This window comes from Scyliorhinus torazame, chromosome 7 (assembly GCF_047496885.1).
Source record: "Scyliorhinus torazame isolate Kashiwa2021f chromosome 7, sScyTor2.1, whole genome shotgun sequence".
NCBI lineage: Eukaryota > Metazoa > Chordata > Chondrichthyes > Carcharhiniformes > Scyliorhinidae > Scyliorhinus > Scyliorhinus torazame.
Window position 1 is genome coordinate 31,850,374 of NC_092713.1, and position 22,182 is coordinate 31,872,555.

Here is a 22,182-nt window from a genome sequence, read left to right on the forward strand (position 1 = left end):
AAGCTTCAAATTAAGTTACTGTGAAAAGCCCCTAGTTGCCACATTCCAGCGATTCTATGAAATGAAATGATTGACTTCCAAATATAAAATGACAGTCCTTTTGTGCAGCAGTTATCCTTAACTGCATATATTTTATATAAGCTTGTTACTGAACTATCGGGGCTAGGCGAAGGTGAAATCAAATATATAAGTACCTTATCTTCTTTCTAAGTGGGTGTTCTCCACTTTAAAAATATATATTTTTAAACTGGTGACTTTAGCTTATGTTAGTTGCTATCTGTGCAAGGCCTCTGTTGGCAACCAGCAGCACTAAAATCATACAGAAGTAGCTGAAGATATATTCTGTACACCACACTTACTGTTGGCAACTTCTCTGGACTGATCAGTCTCCTGCAATGTGGTGGATTTGGTTATGCGCTTGTAAATAGTCATAATGGTGTAAAACACAGTCTTTAAAAAATATATGGTGTTCTCTTTGTTTTTATTTTTAGTGAGCTATTTAAAAGATTCTTTCTGTTAGGATACTCATTGTCTCATGAACACTTGCTGACTGATCTTGTGTTAATTCCTCTGTAGTTCAACATAAACTGAGTATAGCCACACTGTGCCACCTATATATAGTATTCGTTAGAGAAGATCCACCAGTTAATTAAATTGCCTGTACAAAACATGTTCAATTAAAGATAACTGCTGCACCAAGGAAAATGTAATTTTATATTCATGATCTAATTTTTAAGAATAAAATATATTCCCCAATCACTGAATTTTCCAATCAAAAGTCTCTTTCTTATTAAATCAAATCTTAGATTTTTGGAGTGATAAAAATAATTGAGATAATATTCAGACCATTCTTCCCTTTCCCAACTTTTTGTATTGAATTGAGCCTGACTTTGTTTCCACAGCAAAATTTGTTTGCAATGCTGGCTTTTGTTTTATTTCGAAATTTGGGTTCACCTTGAAATGCCTTTTTACTGCTTTCAGAACAGTGTAACCTGTTTGAACGTGTGGTCTTCAAATGTTTCACTTATATAAATTAGGTGTTCCCCCTCACCAACATACTCTTTCTTGTCCTCATATCTTGCATTTATTCACTTTATATTATGTTTGTGCAACATGTAAGCTACCAAAGCATTTATGTGCTTTTAGCTTTTCTGGAACATGAAACATTTAAATATTTGTACAAAAACGTTTTGACAATTTTGTCTTTAAGTTAGTCAGTAAAAGCTGTTTCTAATATTTTCATGTCTACAATTGCAGCTCCTGTCTTTTTTTAAGCTTAAATAATTCAAAGTTTTCCATTAAATTGCTCTGGTTGTAAACAGATGTCAAATGAGTCCTATTCTCTCAGCATCAGGTGACTAAATGTTTCTATAATCATTGACAGTCCATATGAGTTTTTAATTTGTAGGAGCAAATCAGAGGAATTATTTAATATGCAGTTCCAGAGGTGTTTTGTTCAAAAGGTTTAGACAAATACTGTCTCAGAAAAGTCTGTGGTTTTTAAATTTGGAAGAAGAAAACATGTTGATTGGTTGCGGGTAGTCTTTGATACGATGCACTGTTGAGAAATCCTGTTCAAGGCTTTGTTATTAAAAAAAGAAAATCCTTTGTGACTGGAAACTGTAATCTTTAGTATTGCTTGATTCAGCTTGCTCTGACAAAATTAAGTATTTATGTAGATTCTTGATAGCATGATTCCTTGAATTGTACCTTGTGTTTGCAGCTCTGAATCTTCTTTATCTAGGACCCAAACTATTAGTTGGTTAGCTCAATTGGTTCGTGATGCGGAGTGACGGCAACAGTGCGTGTTCAATTTCTGTACCAGCTGAGGTTAGTCATGAAGGCACTGCCTTCTCAACCCTGCCCCTCACCTGCGGTGTGATGACCCTCGGGTTAAATCATCACCAGTCAGCTCTCTCTCAAAGGGGAGTGCAGTCTATGATCCTCTGCGACTGGGCGACGTTTACATTTAATGATTCATAGAATTAATAGTACAGTAGGAGGCCATTTGGCCCATCGCGTCTGCATCGGCCCTTGGAAAGAGCATCCTACCTAAGCCCACCCCCCCACCCTATCCCCATAATCCAACCAACCTTTTTGGACACTAAGGGCAATTTAGCATGGCCAATCCACCTAAGCTGCACATCTTTGGACTGTGGGAGGAAACCGGAGCCCCCCCCCCCCCCCCCCCCCCCCCCCCCCATTTAGATGAGGGAACTTGATTACCTGTTCTGGTTACCCTCCCTGTTAAATTTTTTATTAAAAGGTGTGCATTTATGGCTGTTTATATAACCTCAGCTTGTTTACAGAAAATTGCAGGTAGATTAAAAAATCTGCATTAACCATATGTTGCAAACTATTTCAGATAATAACACTGATTGTCGGTAAATAGTGTTTAACTTGACATCTTGCAAGCGTGGATGTTTGAAGCACAAGATTTCTAAAGTTCATTGTATCAAGCCAAAACTTGCTGAAGTCATCTGCTGTGAAATTTATATGCATCTATAAAGTGAATGATGGAAATCATTTTTCACAAGGCAGTGTTGGTTTGCATCAGAAATTTAAGGTTGTGTATCTGAAAGTCCTCTGTCCTGTTTATAAGACTGACTATCTCCACTATACAAACAGAAATGAAAGATGAAGAAAATTAAAACTGGAAAAATGGTATCCCAAAAAGTGGCATGTATGCTTCACAGTTCTGAGCTACCCAATAATTTACTGGCATTTACTGTCATCATTTTGTCCCATTTTCCACCCTCGATAAACAACTTATCCAAATCACTTGTGGTTGTATCCTAGCTCCCACCAAGTCCTGGTTCACCCTACACTCTGTGCTTGCTGGCCTATGTTAGCTAAGGATCTGGCTCTGCTTTGATTTTAAAATTTCCTTCCTTGTTTACAAACTCATCCATGGCCTTGCCCCTCCCAATCTCTTAAACGTCTCGCTCTATTCCTACCTCCTATAAGCTGTGAACTTTGTTTTTTTGTGGATCCTTGACTCTGATCTCTCCAACCTCAAATGCCTTCAACTATGTAGGCCCTAAATTCTAGAATGTTCTCCTGAAACCTCTTTGCATCTCTATAACTCCTCCTTTAAGTCACTGTTTAAAACCTGCCTCCTTCATCAAGTTTTTGTAACTTGTCCTAACATTTCCTCACATGGCACTGTCAAATTTTGTTTGAAACTTCTGCAAAGCACCTTGAGACATTTTACTATGTTAAATGTGCTATATAATAATCTTTATTGTCACATGTAGGCTTACATTAACACTGCAATAAAGTTACTGTGAAAAGCCCCTAGTCGCCACATTCCAGCACCTGTTCGGTTACACTGGGAGAATTCAGAATGTCCAAATTACCTCTTTCGGAACATGTAGGAGGAAACCGGAGCACCCGGAGGAAACGCACGCAGACATGGGGAGAAGGTGAAGATTCCGCACAGACAGTGGCCCAAGCCGGGAATCGAACCTGGGATCCTGGCGCTGTGAAGCCATAATGCTAACCACTATGCTACCGTGCTGCCCATAGTAGAAAATAGGAGCAGGAATAGACCATTCGGCCCTTCAAACCTGCCTGCCATTCATTATGATCATGGCTGGATCATCCAACTCAATAATCTGATCCGCACCTTCCATCCCCCAATATCTATTTATCCCTTTCCCCTTGAGCTATATGTAACTGCTTCTTGAAAACATACAATGTTTTGGCCTCCTCTGCTTCCTGTGGTGGTAAATTCCACAAGCTCACCACTCTCGAGGTGGAGAAATGTCTCCTCATGTCAATCCTTGGACTGTGACCCCTAGTTCTGGACTTTCCTGCCATCAGGAACACCCTTCCTGCATTTATCCTGTCTACTCCTGTTCAAATTTTATAGGTTTCTGTGAGTCTCAGTCTCTCTCTTTCTCTATCTCTTTCTCTCTCTCCTTGCTATGAAGGCCAACACACCATTTGTTTTCTTTACTGCCTGCTGCGCCTGCATGCTTACTTTCGGTGACTGGTGTACAAGGACACCCAGGTCTCGATGCACATTTCCCTCTCTGAATCTATAGCCATTCAGACAATCTGCCTTCCTGTTTATTCTACCAAAATGGATAACCTCATATTTATCCGCATTATACTGCTTCTACCATGCATTTGCCCATTCACTCAACTTGTCCAAATCACTGAAGCATCTCCTCATCCTCCTCACAGCTCACTCTCCAATCCAGTTTGGTGCCATCTGCAAATTTAGAGATATTACATTTAGTTCCCTCAGATAAATCATTAATAGATTGTGAATAACTGGGGTCCCAGCACTGATCTCTGCGGTACCCCATTAGTCACTGCCTGCCATTTGGAAAAAGACGCATATATCCCTACTCTTTGTTTCCTGTCTGCCAACAAATTTTCTATCCATCTTAATACACTACTCCCAATCCCATGCATTTTAATTTTACACACTAATCTCTTATGTGGGACTTTGTTGAAAGCCTTCTACAGGTCTAAAGGACCCGAGTCCACTGGCTCCCCCTCATCAACTCGAGTAGATTTGTCGAGCAGGATTCCCTTTCATAAATCAATGCTGTCTCTGTTCGATTCTACCCCTGTTTTCCAAGTGCTCTGCGATTAAATCTGTTATAATGGACTCTAGAATTTTCCCCACTACCAATATCAGGCAGACTGGTCTATAATTCCCTGTTTTCTCTCTACCTTCTTAAATAGTGGGATTACGTTAGCTACCCTCCAATCTGTTCCAGAGTCAATAGAATCTTGGAAGATGACCACCAATGCATCCACTATTTCTTGGGCCACTCCCTTAAGTACTCTGGGATGTAAATTATCATGTCCTGGGGATTTATTGGCCTTCAATCCCATTAATGTTCCCAACACCATTTCTCTACCAACACTGATTTCCTTCAGACCCTGGTCTCCTGGTTAAGAGGAAGGCGAGGTTCAACCAGTTGTCCACTGTGAAAGCAGTGCGTCAGTTGAGAAGGGTGAGGAGGACTGTTTACAAATATGGGGAGAAGGGAAGACGTATGCTGGCCGGCCAGCTCCAGAGGGAGGCAGTGGCGAAGGAGATAGTTTGGGCACGGGATATGGCGGGGAGGTTGGTGGTGGCTGTGGAGCAGATTAATAAAGTATTTGAGGAATTTTATGGGACCAGTATTGGTTGGTGCCGCCTGGATACAGGATTAGGAGGGTGGTACTGCGGAGGGGACGGCAGGCGGAGGGGGTAAGCCTCCCAAACGTGCTGTTTTCGTATTGGGCGGCAAATGCGGTGATGCCGAAGGCCCCGGGAATGTACTCGGTGAGTCAAGTGGTGATGACCACGTTGAAGATTTCGAGACACTTAAGCTGGGGGCAGGTTCAGGGGGGATGCCGATTAGGGGGCATCATGGGTTTGTTGTCGGGGAGGGGGGGTTTTGGAGACGGGGGGGTCATCGGCAATTTCTGGGAGGATTCTGGAGGAGGATAGGGTGTTCATGGAGGGAATTAAGGCAAGGTGGGAGGAAGAGCTGGGGGTGGCGCTGGAAGAGGGACTGTGGTGTGAGGTGCTGCGGCGGGTGAATGCCTGGGCCTCGTGTGCGAGGCTGGGGCTTTTACAGCTGAAGGTAATGTATAGGATACACCTCACACAATCAAGGATGAGCCGGCTGTTCGAGGGAGTGGAGGATGTCTGTGAGTGATGTGGGAGGAGCCCCCCGCGAACCATGTTCATATATTTTGGTCCTGTCCAAAGCTGGAGAGGTTTTGGAGGGCAGTGTTCAGTACAATCTCAGGGGTTTTACATGTGGATGTGGAGCCCAGTCTCCTGGAAGCCATATTTGGAGTGTCGGACCAGCCTGAGCTGCGGGCAGGGAAGCGGGGGCAGGTGTTTTAGCCTTCGCCTCTCTGATCTCTTGTAGGCAGCTCTTGTTGGGGTGGAGGACAACTTCTCCACTCTGTGCCTCGACGTGGCGGGTTTTTGACCCTGGAGAAGGTGAGGTTTGATCTGAGGGGGTTGAAGGAGGGGTTTGTTCACCATTCACTTTTGAGAGTTGATTACCGTTGACTGCTGAGGGAGCAAGGCTTTCAGGGGGGTGGGGGGGAAGTTTTGTTTGTTTGTTTGGGGTTGCTGGGGTTGTTTTTGTAATGTGAAAATGTTGTAAATTTGCCGAATAAAAATACCTTTTTAAAAAAAAAAGACAAGCAACCACGGAGGGTGTTTTTCTGTTGGAAAATAATGTATAGAATAAGCTACTTTGTCGATTGAAGTTGCTTAATTTTGTGTCCCAGATTCATAGATAGTCTAAATGTTCTGATCTGATTAGCTAGCAACTACTTTGAGAGCTTTTAGTTTTTCCTATTTTATGTACCTATTATCAGATGTGTAAAAATTGATATTTTTAAAAAATCTCTGTAAAATCTTTTTAAAGGAGACTGTTTGAATATTGAGCAAATTCAAACCTGTTTTTAAATGTTTTCTTACAATCCGAATATCTGTTTTAATGCAGGCTAACTGTGAAGATTTCACTACTACAGGAATCTGTGCAGAGGCTCACCTCAGAACTGTTTATATCGACAATTATGAAAGAAGTTAATATCCAGAGTGAAGACCTGGAGAACTTGACGAACATTTTCAAATGTCCTGACAACAATTGAGAATGATGAGGTCAGGAACTAATGTTTTAAAATATAAATACGAGACCATCATAGTTTGAATAAGATAAAGCAAATGTTTAATCATTGCTTATTAGCAATGGCATAGTCATTTTGGTTATTGTTGGACTATTTAAATTCATATTTCTGGAATTACTTTTGAGTGTGTTCTTAATTTTAAACTTTGTAGTCCAGGAGGGAGATTTCTATTCTGAGTATTCAATTTCTGCTTGACCATGAGCATGGACTGTTTGTCACTTCACGAGCTCTAGAACACTTTGTTTTTCCTGGTTTAGTATCCTCATTTTGGAGTAAGTGTAAAATACCAATGTAGATAATCAACATGCATGTAGTTCCACCAACTTGTTTCTGATATCAGGGTAGTACTCATTTGACTCTTTTTACTAGTGCAATAAAAAGATCCTTTCCCAGGGATGGTGCATCCATTCTTTTTCTGTTCATTTTTTGTTCATGATAATAATTTTATTGTCACAAGTAGACATTAACTGTCCTCCTTTGGGAAATTTGATTCAGTTTTTAACACCTTAATAGTTGGAAGTGTACTTGCTTCTTTCTTGCACCCAGATCCATTCACTTGCCTTGGCTCCATATCCTTTAATGCCTTTGGACGAGCAAAAATCGCTCAATCTCAAATTTAAAGGTATTAATTGAGCTGGCATCCACTGTTTTTATAGGAGAATTAGACACTTTTAGAATAATAATCTTTATTAGTGTCATAAGTAGGCTTACATTAACACTGCAATGAAGTTACTGTGAAAATCCCCTAGTCGTCACACTCCGGCACCAGTTCGGGTTTACTGAGGGAGAATTCAGAATGTCCAATTCACCTGACAGCACGTCTTTCGTGACTTGTGGGAGGAAGCCCATGCAAACATGCGGGGAATATGCAGACACCGCACAGACAGTGACCCAAGCCGAATTTGTACCTGGGGCCCTGGCGCTGTGAAGTAACAGTGCTAACCACTGTGCTACCGTGCCACCCAGGCACAGTTACCACCTTTTTTGTGAAGAAGTGTCCCTAACTATTCTCTGGAAGGACTTGGCTCTCATTTAATGATTAAGCCTCCTTGTCCTGGACTTCTCCATCAACTGAAAAGGTTTTCTATTAATTTCCTATCATCTTAATTTCTTCAAAAATTCTTTTTAAAATCTCAATCAAATAGCCCCTTGACCTAATTTAGGTAACTGTTTCTCAACTTGGAGACCTAGTTGCACTCTGATCCATTTGCTGCACTCCTTCCAAGATCAGTATATCCTTTATGAGGTGTGGTGCCCAGCGCTGCACACACTACTCTCGATGTAGTCCAACCTGGACTTTGCATAGACATAGTAAAATTCTTGGTTGTAAAGGCTAACATTCATTTCACCTTTTTGGTAATATTTTACACCGGACCACTCCATTTTAGTGATTATGTACATGGACCACTAAATCTCTTTGGACTTCCACCTTTGCGAGCTTTTCACCATTTTGATGAATATTCAGATGTATCCTTTGTTTTCGTCCAAAATATATCCATCTGATACAGTTTTGATCACTCAATCTGTCAATATCTCTAATTTTATGCTCCCATCTACATCACTTTTTATGCCAATAATCTTTGTGCCATCAGCAAACCTGGATCAATGGCTTGCTATTGTGTTAACAAATCATTAATAAATATAGTAAATAATAAGGTCCAGCACAGATCTTTTATTTAAAACATTTTATTAGGGTATTTGTAGTTTTTATACTAATAACAATAACAGCAACATAAACATTGTACATAAAACATTTCCATCCCTATCACGTTCTTCACACCCCCAATCAATGAACCAATAGCCTTACCCCCCCCCCCCTCTAGATTTCTGCCTCTGCTTTTTCTCCAACAAAGTTGACGAATGGCTGCCACCTCCAGACGAACCCTAACATTGACCCTCTTAGGGCAAACTTTATTTTCTAGAGAATGAGAAACCCAGCCATGTCACTAGCCCAGGTCTCTAATTTTGGGGGCTTCGAGTCCCTCCACATTAATAATAATAATAATCGCTTATTGTCACAATGAAGGCTTCAATTAAGTTATGATGAGGATGTGTTACCCCTGCTTAAGGTATCTGCCCACAGGTCCGTCTCTATCTCTCCCCCTATCTCATTTTCCCACTTGCCCTTTAGTTCCTCTATCTGAGTTTCCTCCAACTCCATAAGTTCTTTGTAGATATCTGATACCTTCCCCTCTCCCACCCATATTCTGGAAACTACCCTGTCCTGTATCCCCCATGGTGGCAGGAGCAGGAAGGTCGGAACCTGCCTTCGCAGAAAGTCCCGTAGGCCAGCACAGATCTTTGTGGGACACCATTGGTCACTAGGTTAATTTGAGTTCATACCTAATACCTACATCAGTAAAGCTCACAGTTGAGTTGATAGAATCAAATTATTTATCAAGAACTTAAGGTTTCTGTCAGACAGCCAGCTTATTGAAGGAATGTGCACTAATAGGAGAACAGCTTCCTTTTTGCTATGGAAACCGAGCACACAGCACACAAATAAGTTGTTGCCCTGAAGTTAGATGACAACATCCACAGTACTTTATTTAATAAAATTTGCGGTGATCCAAAAAGTCCTCAACACTTATATCAAAATATATAGGGCTGAATTCTAAGCTTTGCGACACCGGCAGAGAGAATCCCGATCACGCGGAATGGAAAAGATGCATTTTGCACCGGGTGTCGATTCCGACCCCATTCTCTGATCACTCGCTGGCGGCGTTGTCAAAGTTTGCGCCCCGCACTGGCAAGCCCATGCAAAAGCACCATTTGCATGTTCCACTTCATGCTCCACTGCTCTGTGATGCTCCGCCCCTCTTAGGGCGGAGGTCTCATGGCACAAATTGGTGCAAGTATTTACAAGCGGAGAACTAGGCGCCAAGTCTGCTGAGGGGCAGCAAGAGGCTACAAAAACTCTCAAAACGCCTCTAAAATTGTTGGGCTTGCTGGTGGGGTGGCTGCCCGGATCAGGGGCAATAGTGAAGAATGACTTGGTGCCAAGTCTGTGGACTGGGTGACCCCTTCAGAATCAGGGTGGCCTGGCTAAGACCAACATTGCTGCAGAATGTGATTTAAACGCATCCCTTTGGTGCTACTTACAGACCATTGGCTATTCACACTGCTGGCTGCTCACTGTGTCCTGTGAATGCTCAGAGCCTCCGGTCATCAGGGAGCTCACCCAAGATATGACACCTACATACCCCAGATCTATCATCAAGGGGTGGGCATGGCAAAGCTCAATCAGTGGCGCACCAGGTGTTGGCACCCCTCACAATCACAGACCCACTGCAGAGGCAGCAGAGGATTAGCAGAGTTCACCTCAGCCAAAGGGCCATGGCCTTTTGATCCCTGTCTGTTTCTCTGCCCCGCTCAGTGATCCCCACCCCTCAGGTTCACCAGTGATCCTCCTGGTGAGGCTGGCAACACTGACGTCCTCTGCCACCACCTCCCAGGACAGTTCAGGACGGTGGGCTTGAATCTGCGGCCCACCCTGGGGCAGAGAGTGTCCCTCCCCCCTATCCTCATTGGCATCGAGCAGTGGACCCACCTCGGACTCGCAACCTTGGGGGGCAGGTCTTCTCTAAACCATCTTATGTGGCTGCAGTGAGTATGTGGTAAGTGGAGCACTTAAAAACAACTCCAGCTGCCAGGCTCATTCGCACTAATTTGCAGTTTAAAGTTTAGCACAGTTTAAAATTCAATAAAGGCAAACCAAAGGATTGATTAAGAAGGGGAAAATATAATATGAAAGTAAGCTAACAGGGAACATAAAAACTGAATGTAAAAGTTTCTATAGATATGTAAAGAGAAAAAGATTGATTTAAAAACTAATGTAGGCCCCTTACAGTCAGAAACAGGGGAATTCATAATGGGGAACAAAGAAATGGCTGAGAAATGAAATTCATACTTTGCTTCTATTTTCCACATATGTTTCTATGTCATTCCAGCCCCAGCGGTTACAAAACACAAATCGCCACTATTCAGTCCCAGCGGGTACACTTGGTCTCCCAAACAGAGAATCCTGGTCAGAATGTAGCAATTGTGGTTTTTCCGCGTACAAATCATTGTTTTATTTGGGAATAGGATCTCTGTTGTAACAAAGGATGGAATTCTGTACAATTCCTCCCTATCTTTGACTGCCATGTGCATGAAACATGATAGAGCCAGAAGAGTTGGTGAACCCCAGCTGCTGTGGTTGCTCAGCCATGCCTTACTTGCAGCAGCCACACTTAGTTTGGATAGTTCTCATTTAAGATTCCTACCTGGAATAGTTCAAAATTTCATCAAGAGGAATGCACAATGAAAAAACTTCAGCACCAGTTTTGTGAGTTAAACGGCAGATTTTCTGTTACATTGATGGGTAATGGTCAGCTCTTAAGGTGCTTTTGTTTATACCGTGAGGACGATCACCATTTTGATAAAGCTAATATCGACAGCGCTGTTTTGTGGTGTCATCTTTTCACTTTTGTTGCATTCTCCCCTGGCTACTGTATAATTTACTGCTATGCCTCATTTAATCTGAGGGAGAGTTTTGTACAATTGGCACTGACAGAATTGTTTCAGCTGAAAATTAATTATTTGCTATGAACGGACGAGGTCAGCCTACCTTTTGTCCTATTGAGGTAGGATCTTGTACTTACAATTCTCTAGACGAGGTATAAATTATTATAAAGCATTTATCATTCTTCAGTTAAATGGATGTCTGCATACCACACTTTATCTCATTCACTTACTACTTTATGTATAATATTTAATTTGCATTTTATTATGTTTTTATATGGCGAACATAAGAACTAGGAGCAGGAGAAGGCCATCTGGCCCCTCGAGCCTCCTCCGCCATTCAATGAGATCATGGCTGATCTTTTTTGGACTCAGCTCCACTTTCCGGCCTGAACACCATAACCCTTAATCCCTTTATTCTTCAAATACTATCTATCTTTATCTTAAAAACATTTAATAAAGGAGTCTCAACTGCTTCACTGGGCAAAGAATTTCATAGATTCACAACCCTGGCGGATGCGGATCCCCCCGCATCCTCCTAAATTCCAACGAGTACAGTCCCAGTCTACTCAACCTCTCCTCATAATCCAACCCCTTCAGCTCTGGGATTAACCTAGTGAATCTCCTCTGCACACCCTCCAGTGCCATTATTGATGGGTAATGGTCACCTTAAGAGCTGACCATTACCCATCAATGTAACAGAAAATCTGCCGTTTAACTCACAAAACTGGTGCTGAAGTTTTTTCATTGTGCATTCCTCTTGATGAAATTTTGAACTATTCCAGGTAGGAATCTTAAATGAGAACTATCCAAACTAAGTGTGGCTGCTGCAAGTAAGGCATGGGTGAGCAGCCTTTCTCAGATAAGGAGACCAAAACTGAACACAATACTCCAGGTGTGGCCTCACTAACACCTTATACAATTGCAGCATAACCTCCCTAGTCTTAAACTCCATCCCTCTAGCAATGAAGGACAAAACTCCAATTGCCTTCTTAATCGCCTGTTGCACTTGCAAACCAACTTTTTGCGACTCGTGCACTAGCACACCCAGGTCTCTCTGCACAGCAGCATGTTTTAATATTTTATCATTTAAATAATAATCCCTTTTGCTATTATTCCTACCAAAATGGATAACCTCACATTTGTCAACATTGTATTCCATCTGCCAGACCCTAGCCCATTCACTTAGCCTATCCAAATCCCTCTGCAGAGTTCCGGCATCCTCTGCACATTTTGCTTTACCACTCATCTTAGTGCCGTCTGCAAACATAGACACATTGCACTTGCTCCCCAATTCCAAATCATCTGTGTCAATTGTGGGCCCAACACTGATCCCTGAGGGACACTACTAGCTACTGATTGCCAACCAGAGAAACACCCATTAATCCCCACTCTTTGCTTTCTATTCATTAACCAATCCTCTATCCATGCTACTACTTTACCCTTAATGCCATGTATCTTTATCTTATGCAGCAACCTTTTGTGTGGCACCTTGTCAAAAGCTTTCTGGAAAACCAGATACACCACATCCATTGGCTCCCCGTTATCTACCACACTGGTAATGCCCTCAAAAAATTCCACTAAATTAATTAGGCATGACCTGCCCTTTATGAACCCATGCTGCGCCTGCCCAATGGGAGAATTTCCACCCTGATGACTCGCTATTTCTTCCTTGATGATAGATTCCAGCATCTTCCCTCCTACCAAAGTTAAGCTAACTGGCCTATAATTAACCGCTTTCTGCCTACCTCCTTTTTTAAACAGTGGTGTCACGTTTGCTCATTTCCAATCCACCAGGACCACCCCAGAGTCTAGTGAATTTTGGTAAATTATCACTAGTGCATTTGCAATTTCCCTAGCCATCTCTTTTAGCACTCTGGGATGCATTCCATCAGGGCCAGGAGACTTGTCTACCTTTAGCCCCATTAGCTGCCCATCACTACTTCCTTAGAACATAGAACATTACAGCGCAGTACAGGCCCTTCGGCCCTCAATGTTGCGCCGACCTGTGAAACCACTCTAAAGCCCATCTACACTATTCCCTTATCGTCCATATGTCTATCCAATGACCATTTGAATGCCCTTAGTGTTGGCGAGTCCACTACTGTTGCAGGCAGGGCATTCCACGCCCTTACTACTCTCTGAATAAAGAACCTACCTCTGGCATCTGTCCTATATCTATCTCCCCTCAATTTAAAGCTATGTACCCTCATGCTAGACATCACCATCCGAGGAAAAAGGCTCTCACTGTCCACCCTATCCAATCCTCTGATCATCTTGTATGCCTCAATTAAGTCACCTCTTAACCTTCTTCTCTCTAACGAAAACAGCCTCAAGTCCCTCAGCCTTTCCTCATAAGATCTTCCCTCCATACCAGGCAACATTCTGGTAAATCTCCTCTGCACCCTTTCCAATGCTTCCACATCCTTCCTATAATGCGGCGACCAGAATTGCACGCAATACTCCAAATGCGGCCGCACCAGAGTTTTGTACAGCTGCAACATGACCTCATGGCTCCGAAACTCAATCCCTCTACCAATAAAAGCTAACACACCGTACGCCTTCTTAACAACCCTCTCAACCTGGGTGGCAACTTTCAGGGATCTATGTACATGGACACCGAGATCTCTCTGCTCATCCACACTGCCAAGAATCTTACCATTAGCCCAGTACTCTGTCTTCCTGTTATTCCTTCCAAAATTAATCACCTCACACTTTTCTGCATTAAACTCCATTTGCCACCATAACAATCATCTCCAGGTCCTCACCTGTCATAGCCTCATTTCCATCAGTCACTGGCATGTTATTTGTGTCTTCCACTGTGAAGACCGACCCAAAAAACCTGTTCAGTTCCTCAGCCATTTCCTCATCTCCCATTATTAAATCTCCCTTCTCATCCTCTAAAGGACCAATATTTACCTTCGCCACTCTTTTTTGTTTTATATATTTGTAGAAACTTTTACTATCTGTTTATATATTCTGAGCAAGTTTACTCTCATAATCTATCTTACTCTTCTTTATAGCTTTTTTAGTAGCTTTCTGTTGCCCCCTAAAGATTTCCCAGTCCTCTAGTCTCCCACTAATCGTTGCCACTTTGTATGCTTTTTCCTTCAGTTTTATACTCTCCCTTATTTCCTTAGATATCCACAGTCGATTTTCCCTCTTTCTACCGTCCTTCCTTTTTGTTGGTATGAACCTTTGCTGAGCACTGTGAAAAATCGCTTGGAAGGTTCTCCACTGTTCCTCAACTGTTTCCCCATAAAGTCTTTGCTCCCAGTCTACCTTAGCTAGCTCTTCTCTCATCCCATTGTAATCTCCTTTGTTTAAGCACAAAACACTAGTGCTTGATTTTACCTTCTTACCCTCCTTCTGTATTTTAAATTCCACCATATTATGATCGCTCCTTCCGAGAGGATCCCTAACTATGAGATCATTAATCAATCCTGTCTCATTACACAGGACCAGATCTTGGACCGCTTGTTCCCTCGTAGGTTCCATTACATACTGTTCTAGGAAACTATCGCGGATACATTGTATAAACTCCTCAAGGCTGCCTTGACCGACCTGGTTAAACCAATCGACATGTAGATTAAAATCCTGCATAATAACTGATGTACCATTTCTACATGCATCCGTTATTTTTTTGTTTATTGCCTGCCCCACCATAATGTTACTATTTGGTGGCCTATACTCCTATCAGTGACTGTTTCGCCTTACTATTCCTGATTTCCACCCAAATGGATTCAACCTTATCCTCCATAGCACCGATGTCATGCCTTACTATTGCCCGGATGTCATCCTTAAATAACACAGCTACACCACCTCCTTTACCATCTACTCTGTCCTTCAAAATAGTTTGATACCCTTGGATATTTAACTCCCAGTCGTGACCATCCTTTAACCATGTTTCAATAATGTTCACTAAATCATAGTCATTCACGATGATTTGCGCCATCAACTCATTTACCTTATTCCGAATACTACGAGCATTCAGGTAAAGTACACTTATGTTGGCTTTTATATCTCTGTTTTGAATCTTAATACCTCTCCTAAGTTATTTTTCCTCTTAACTTTTCTCCTAATTTTCCTTGTCGTTGAACCCATATCTTCATGTAATAACCTGTCGCGTCGCTTTCCATTTATGTTTTTACTTCCCATTTTATTCCTTTTAGTATTACTGGGCCTATTCACTGAGCTCCCCTCAGTCTTTTTGATTTTTGACTATGGCTTCTCTGCTTTACACGTTCCCCCTTACTGCCTTTTGTTTCTGCCTGTTTTACTACCTTCCGACTTCCTGCATCGTTTCCCATCCCCCTGCCACATTAGTTTAAACACTCCCCAACCGCTCTAGCAAATAGACCCCCTAGGACATCAGTTCCAGTCCTGCCCAGGTGTAACCCATCCAGTTTCTACAGGTCCCACCTCCCCCAGAACTGGTCCCAATGCCCCAGGAATCTGAAACCCTCCCCCTGACACCATCCGTTCAGCTACGTATTCATCCTATATATCCTGTCATTTCTACTCTGACTAGCACTTGGCACTGGTAGTAATCACTACCTTCGAGGTCCGATTTCTTAACTTCCTTCCTAGCTCCCTGTATTCTGCTTTTAGGAAGTCATCCCTTTTTTTAACCTATATCATTTGTACCGATGTGTACCACGACCACTGACTGTTCACCCTCCCCCTCCAGAATGTCCTGTACCCGCTCCGAGACATCCTTGGCCCTAGCACCAGGGAGGCAACACATCATCCTGGAGTCTTGTTTGGGGCCACAGAAACGCCTGTCTATTCCCCTTACAATTGAATCCCCAATAACTGTTGCACTGTCATACTTATCACCCCTCCCCTCTGCAGCAGAACCAACCATGGTGCCACAAGTTTGGCTGTTGCTGTTTTCCCCTGAGAGGCCATTCCCCTCAACAGTATCCAAAGCAGTATATCTGTTCTGCAGGGGAATGGCCACAGGAGACTCCTTCACTACCTGCCTTGCTCTCTTGCTCTATCTGGTGGTCACCCATTCCCTTCCTGCCTGCGGAGCTGAGCCTGCGGTGTGACGTGCTATCCACGATGCTCTCCGACTCGCGGATGCTTCAGTATCTCCAGCCGCCGCTCCAGCTCTGAAACTTGAGCTTCCACTGTAACTGAGACACTTCCTGCATGCATGCTGACCCTGGGGACTGGAACTGTCCCCAGCCTGCCACATGGAGCAAGAGGAGCAGACCACACCTTGGAGCTGTCCTGCCATGATTTATTCCTTTAAATTAAATTTTTGAAATTAAACTTTAGAAAGATGTTTTTGTGTCGGATTATATCCAATCTCCTGTATCCAATTTAATTAGCTTTATCCCTGTGTATTTATCTTGCCTGACCTGACAACAAATTAAATAGTTATTTAATTGAAATTTAAAAAGTTATTTCATTAAAATTTTTTAAGTTATTTAAATCAACTTAAAAATAGTAATTTAAATCAACCCAAAATAGTTATTTAAGTGAGATTAAAAATTAAAAAATAGTAATTCAAATCAACTTAAAAATAGTAATTTAAATCAAATTAAAACTAGTAACTCAACAAATATTCAAATTTAGCCCAGTCTGCCTTTCAGCCAATCAGGTCACAGTCTCCTGTGACTTCACTTTACCGAGTTTTTTTTCAATTTTGAAATAAACAAACAGACAAGCAGCTGTCCTACCTGCAGCGCAGTGTCCCACGCAGGTCCGCTCCTCTCTGCTCAGCCTCGAGCCTGGCGCTGCCTTTATCCTCTCCCCTGCAGCAGTGTCCCGCACAGGTCCGCTCCTCTCTGCTCCCGGAATGTAAGAACTAGGAATAGGCAATTCAGCCCCTCGAACCTGCTCCGCCATTCAATACGATCACGGTTGATCTCCTCTCAGCCTCAACTCCACTTTCCTGCCCATTCTCCATAACCCTTCAACCCATTACTAATTAAAAATCTGTCGATCTGACTTCCGGGTGCGGCGATGACCAGCTAAGTCGCACGTTTCGACAGCTCCCGTTGGAACAGACTTTTGGGCTCTTAATAGGAGCCCCAACAGCAATTTAAACGGCCAAAAACACTGTGCGGTAAACCAGAAGGGAATCCCCCCGGACACGCATGGATAAGGGAGAGGATAGCGGCCGGATTGCAGAGGATCCTCTGGAGCAGCAGCAAGGAAGGGAAGCTCAAAGCAAGATGGCGTCGGAAGGTGGCCGTTTGTTATGGGGCCCGGACCAACAAGAGTTCCTGCGGCGCTGTGTGGAGGAGTTGAAGAAGGAGCTGTTGGCCCCGATATTACAGGCGATTGAAGGGCTAAAGGAGGAGCAGAGGACCCAAGAGCTGGAGCTTCGGGTCGTGAAGGCAAAGGCTGCTGAAAATGAAGATGAAATACAGGGCCTGGTGGTGAAGACAGAGACGCACGAGGCACAGCACAAAAGGTGTGTGGAAAGGTTGGAAGTACTGGAGAATAATTCGAGGAGGAAGAATTTAAGAGTCCTGTGTCTTCCCGAAGGCGCAGAAGGGGCGGACGTCGGGACATATGTGAGCACGATGCTTCACTCGCTAATGGGATCGGAGGCCCCGAGGGGCCCTTTGGAGGTGGAGGGAGCTTATCGAGTTCTGGCGCGAAGACCGAAGGCTGGAGAAATACCTCGAGCTATTGTGGTGAGGTTTCTCCGCTGCAATGACAGAGAGACGGTCCTCAGATGGGCGAAGAAAACTCGGAGCTGTAGGAGGGAGAACGCGGTGATCCGCGTATACCAGGATTGGAGTGCGGAGGTGGCGAGAAGGAGGGCAAGCTTTAATCGGGCTACGGCGGTGCTTCACAAAAAGAAGATCCAGTTTGGAATGTTGCAACCGGCGAGATTGTGGGTCACACACCAAGGGAAGCACCACTACTTTGAGACGGCAGAAGAGGCGTAGACATTCATTGTGGACGAGAAGCTGGAATAGTCTGGCGAGAGAAAGAGCTTTTGGGACAAAGTGGTGGGGTGATTATGTGGGGCGAGAAAAGGGGGGGGGGGGAGTATGAGGAACTTTTCTCTCTCCCCCATGTTGGGGGGGGGGGGGGAGGAGTATGAGGAACTGTGGGCGCCGGCCATTAGGGGCGGGACCGAGTGGGAAACACGGGCTTTGTTCCCGCGCTATGGTAATTATGGTGGGAACAGGGACGCAGGAAGGAGGGGGCCTCGCACAGTGGGGGCCGAGGACAAGGGGGGAAGCCGAGGTCAGCCAGAGTTCGCTGACTTCTGGGAGCAACATGGGGGATGCAACTACGCTAGAGGGGGATCTAGCGGAGGGGAGGGGGAGGGGGGATTAACTGGGTTGCTGCTGCTAAGGAGAAGGGGGAGCTGTTATGGGATGGGGTGGTCGAGGCGGGAGGGCGCAGTCGGGGGGATATACGGGTACGTGGAAGCCGGGTGAGGAGCTGGGTTAAAAAAGGGGATGGCTAGTCGACAAGGGGGGGGGGGGGGGGGTAAAGAGCCCCCCAACCCTGCTGATCACGTGGAACGTGAAAGGGCTGAACGGGCCGATTAAAAGGGCACGGGCACTCGCACACCTAAAGAAATTAAAGGCAGATGTGGTTATGTTGCAGGAGACGCACCTGAAACTGATAGACCAGGTCAGACTACGTAAAGGATGGGTGGGGCAGGTGTTTCATTCGGGTTTAGATGCGAAGAATAGGGGGGTGGCTATCTTAGTGGGGAAACGGGTACTGTTTGAGGCAAAGACCATAGTGGCGGATAGTGGGGGTAGATATGTGATGGTGAGTGGCAGATTGCAAGGGGAGGTTCTGGTGAACGTATACGCCCCGAACTGGGATGATGCAAATTTTATGAGGCGTATGTTGGGACGTATCCCGGACCTGGAGGCAGGAAAGTTGGTAATGGGGGGAGACTTCAATACGGTGCTTGATCCAGGGCTGGACCGGTCGAGGTCCAGGACCGGGAGGAGGCCGGCAGCGGCCAGGGTGCTCAAGGACTTCATGGAGCAGATGGGAGGGGTAGACCCCTGGAGATTTAGTAGGCCTAGGAGTAAGGGGTTCTCATTTTTCACCCATGTTCACAAAGTATACTCACGGATAGACTTTTTTGTCTTGGGAAGGGCACGGATTCCGAAGGTGACAGGGACGGAATATATGGCCATAGCCATTTCGGACCACGCTCCACATTGGGTAGACCTGGAGGTAGGAGAGGAAAAAGAACAGCACCCACTCTGGGGAATGGATATGGGCTTATTGGCAGATGAGGGGGTATGTTTAAGGGTGAGGGGGTGCATCGAAAGGTACTTGGAGCTTAATGACAATGGAGAGGTTCAGGTGGGAGTGGTCTGGGAGGCGTTGAAGGCGGTGGTTAGAGGGGAACTGATATCCATAAGGGCACATAAAGGGAAGCAAGAGGGTAAAGAAAGGGAGCGATTGTTGAAAGAACTTTTGAGGGTGGACAGGCAATATGCGGAGGCACCGGAGGAGGGACTGTACAGGGAAAGACAAAGGCTATATGTGGAATTTGACCTGCTGACCACTGGTAAGGCAGAGGCACAGTGGAGGAGGGCACAGGGTGTACAGTATGAGTATGGAGAGAAGGCGAGTCGACTACTGGCCCACCAATTGAGGAAGAGGGGAGCAGCGAGGGAGATAGGTGGGGTGAGAGATGAGGAGGGAGAGATGGAACGGGGAGCGGAGAGAGTGAACGGGGTGTTCAAGGCATTTTATGAGAAGTTATATATAAGGCTCAGCCCCCGGAAGGGAAGGAGGGAATGATGTGTTTCTTGGATCAGCTGGAATTCCCTAAGGTGGAGGAGCAGGAGAGGGCGGGACTGGGAGCACAGATTGAGATGGAGGAGGTGGTAAAAGGGATTGGGAGCATGCAGGCGGGGAAGGCCCCGGGACCGGACGGATTCCCGGTGGAATTTTATAGGAAATATATGGACCTACTGGCCCCGCTTTTGACGAGAACCTTTAATGAGGCCAGGGAAAGGGGGCAGCTGCCCCCGACTATGTCGGAGGCAACGATATCGCTCCTTTTGAAGAAGGAAAAAGACCCGCTGCAGTGTGGGTCCTACAGGCCCATTTCCCTTTTAAATGTAGATGCTAAGCTCCTGGCCAAGGTGATGGCGACGAGGATAGAGGACTGTGTCCCGGGGGTGGTCCACGAGGATCAAACTGGGTTCGTTAAGGGGAGACAGCTGAACACGAACATACGGAGGTTGCTAGGGGTAATGATGATGCCCCCACCTGAGGGGGAGGCGGAGATAGTGGTGGCGATGGACGCCGAGAAAGCATTCGACAGAGTGGAGTGGGATTATCTGTGGGAGGTGCTGAGGAGATTTGGTTTTGGAGAAGGGTTTATAGGATGGGTACAGCTGCTGTATAGGGCCCCGGTGGCAAGTGTGATCACGAACAGGCAGAGGTCTGACTACTTCCGTCTTCATAGAGGGACGAGGCAGGGGTGTCCCCTGTCTCCGTTACTGTTTGCATTGGTGATTGAGCCCCTGGCCATAGCACTGAGGGGCTCCAGGAAGTGGAGGGGAGTACTCAGGGGAGGAGAAGAACACCGGGTATCTTTGTATGCAGATGATTTATTGCTGTATGTTGCGGACCCAGTGGAGGGGATGCCTGAGATAATGCAGACACTCAGGGAGTTTGGGGAATTTTCGGGGTACAAATTGAATATGGGGAAGAGTGAGTTGTTTGTGGTGCATCCGGGGGAGCAGAGCAGGGGAATAGATGACTTACCGCTGAGGAAGGTAACGAGATTTCCGGTACTTAGGGATTCAGATAGCCAGGAGTTGGGGAACCTTACATAGGCTTAATTTAACAAGATTGGTGGAACAGATGGAGGAGGATTTTAAGAGATGGGACTTGGTGCCCCTGTCACTGGTGGGTAGGGTGCAGGCGGTCAAAATGGTAGTCCTCCCGAGATTCCTTTTTGTGTTTCAGTGCCTTCCGGTGATGGTCACGAAGGCTTTTTTCAAGAAATTTGAGAAAAGTGTCATGAGTTTTGTGTGGGCCGGGAAGACTCCGAGAGTGAGGAGGGGGTTCTTGCAGCGTAGCAGGGATAGGCGGGGGCTGGCACTACCGAGCCTAAGTGAATACTACTGGGCCGCCAATATCTCAATGGTGTGTAAGTGGATGGGAGAAGGGGAGGGAGCGGCGTGGAAGAGATTGGAGATGGCGTCCTGCAAAGGAACCAGCCTACAAGCAATGGTGATGGCGCCGTTGTCGTTCTCCCCGAAGAACTACACCACAAGTCCAGTGGTGGTGGCAACACTAAAAATTTGGGGGCAGTGGAGACGACATAGGGGAAGGACGGGAGCCTCGGTGCGGTCCCCGATAAGAGATAACCATAAGTTTGTCCCGGGGAGAATGGATGGGGGATTTGGAGCATGGCAGAGAGCTGGGGTTGTGCAACCGAGAGATCTGTTCGTAGACGGGACGTTTGCAAGTCTGGGAGCGCTGACGGAAAAATATGGGTTGCCCCAAGGGAATGAATTTCGATACATGCAACTGAGGGCTTTTGCGAGGCAGCAGGTGAGGGAATTCCCGCAGCTCCCGACGCAGGAGATTCAAGATAGAGTGATCTCAGGGACATGGGTGGGGGATGGTAGGGGGTATCATAGGGGGGATGATCATGGGGGGGGGGGGGGGGGGGGGGCGGGCTCGGGTGGGTCCTCGGGTGTTTTTGTATAGATATTTGTACTAGGTTATGTATAATGGATTGTTTGATTTTATTTTTGGAGAGTTATTATTTTTGTTATGGCAGTTGCCATTTAGTTTATATATTTATTTATTTGTTAAAACGGCCACTGTTATTTATATTGTTTTATTGTTGTAAAAAGGAAAACCTTTGTATTGTTTTGTTTGGCCGAAAAATTTGAATAAAATATATATATATTTTTTAAATATGTCGATCTCCTCCTTAAACCTACTCAATGATCCTGCATCCCAGGGTAATGAATTCCACAGATTCACAACCCTTTGAGAGGAAGTAATTTCTTCTCATCGCTGTTTTACATTTGCCACCCC

The 22,182-nt window shown here is 45.0% G+C and overlaps 1 protein-coding gene across 1 annotated transcript in view; it reads left to right on the top strand.

Annotated features, from left to right (window-relative positions):
• rpap2 (RNA polymerase II associated protein 2) overlaps window positions 1-22,182 on the top strand; it is a 152,415-nt gene that overhangs the window by 128,894 nt on the left and 1,339 nt on the right. Inside the window, exon 11 of the mRNA XM_072510486.1 lies at window positions 6,477-6,634. Coding sequence (XP_072366587.1) covers window positions 6,477-6,624 — 148 coding nt within the window. The 3' untranslated portion in view covers window positions 6,625-6,634. The remainder of the gene's footprint in view (window positions 1-6,476; window positions 6,635-22,182) is intronic.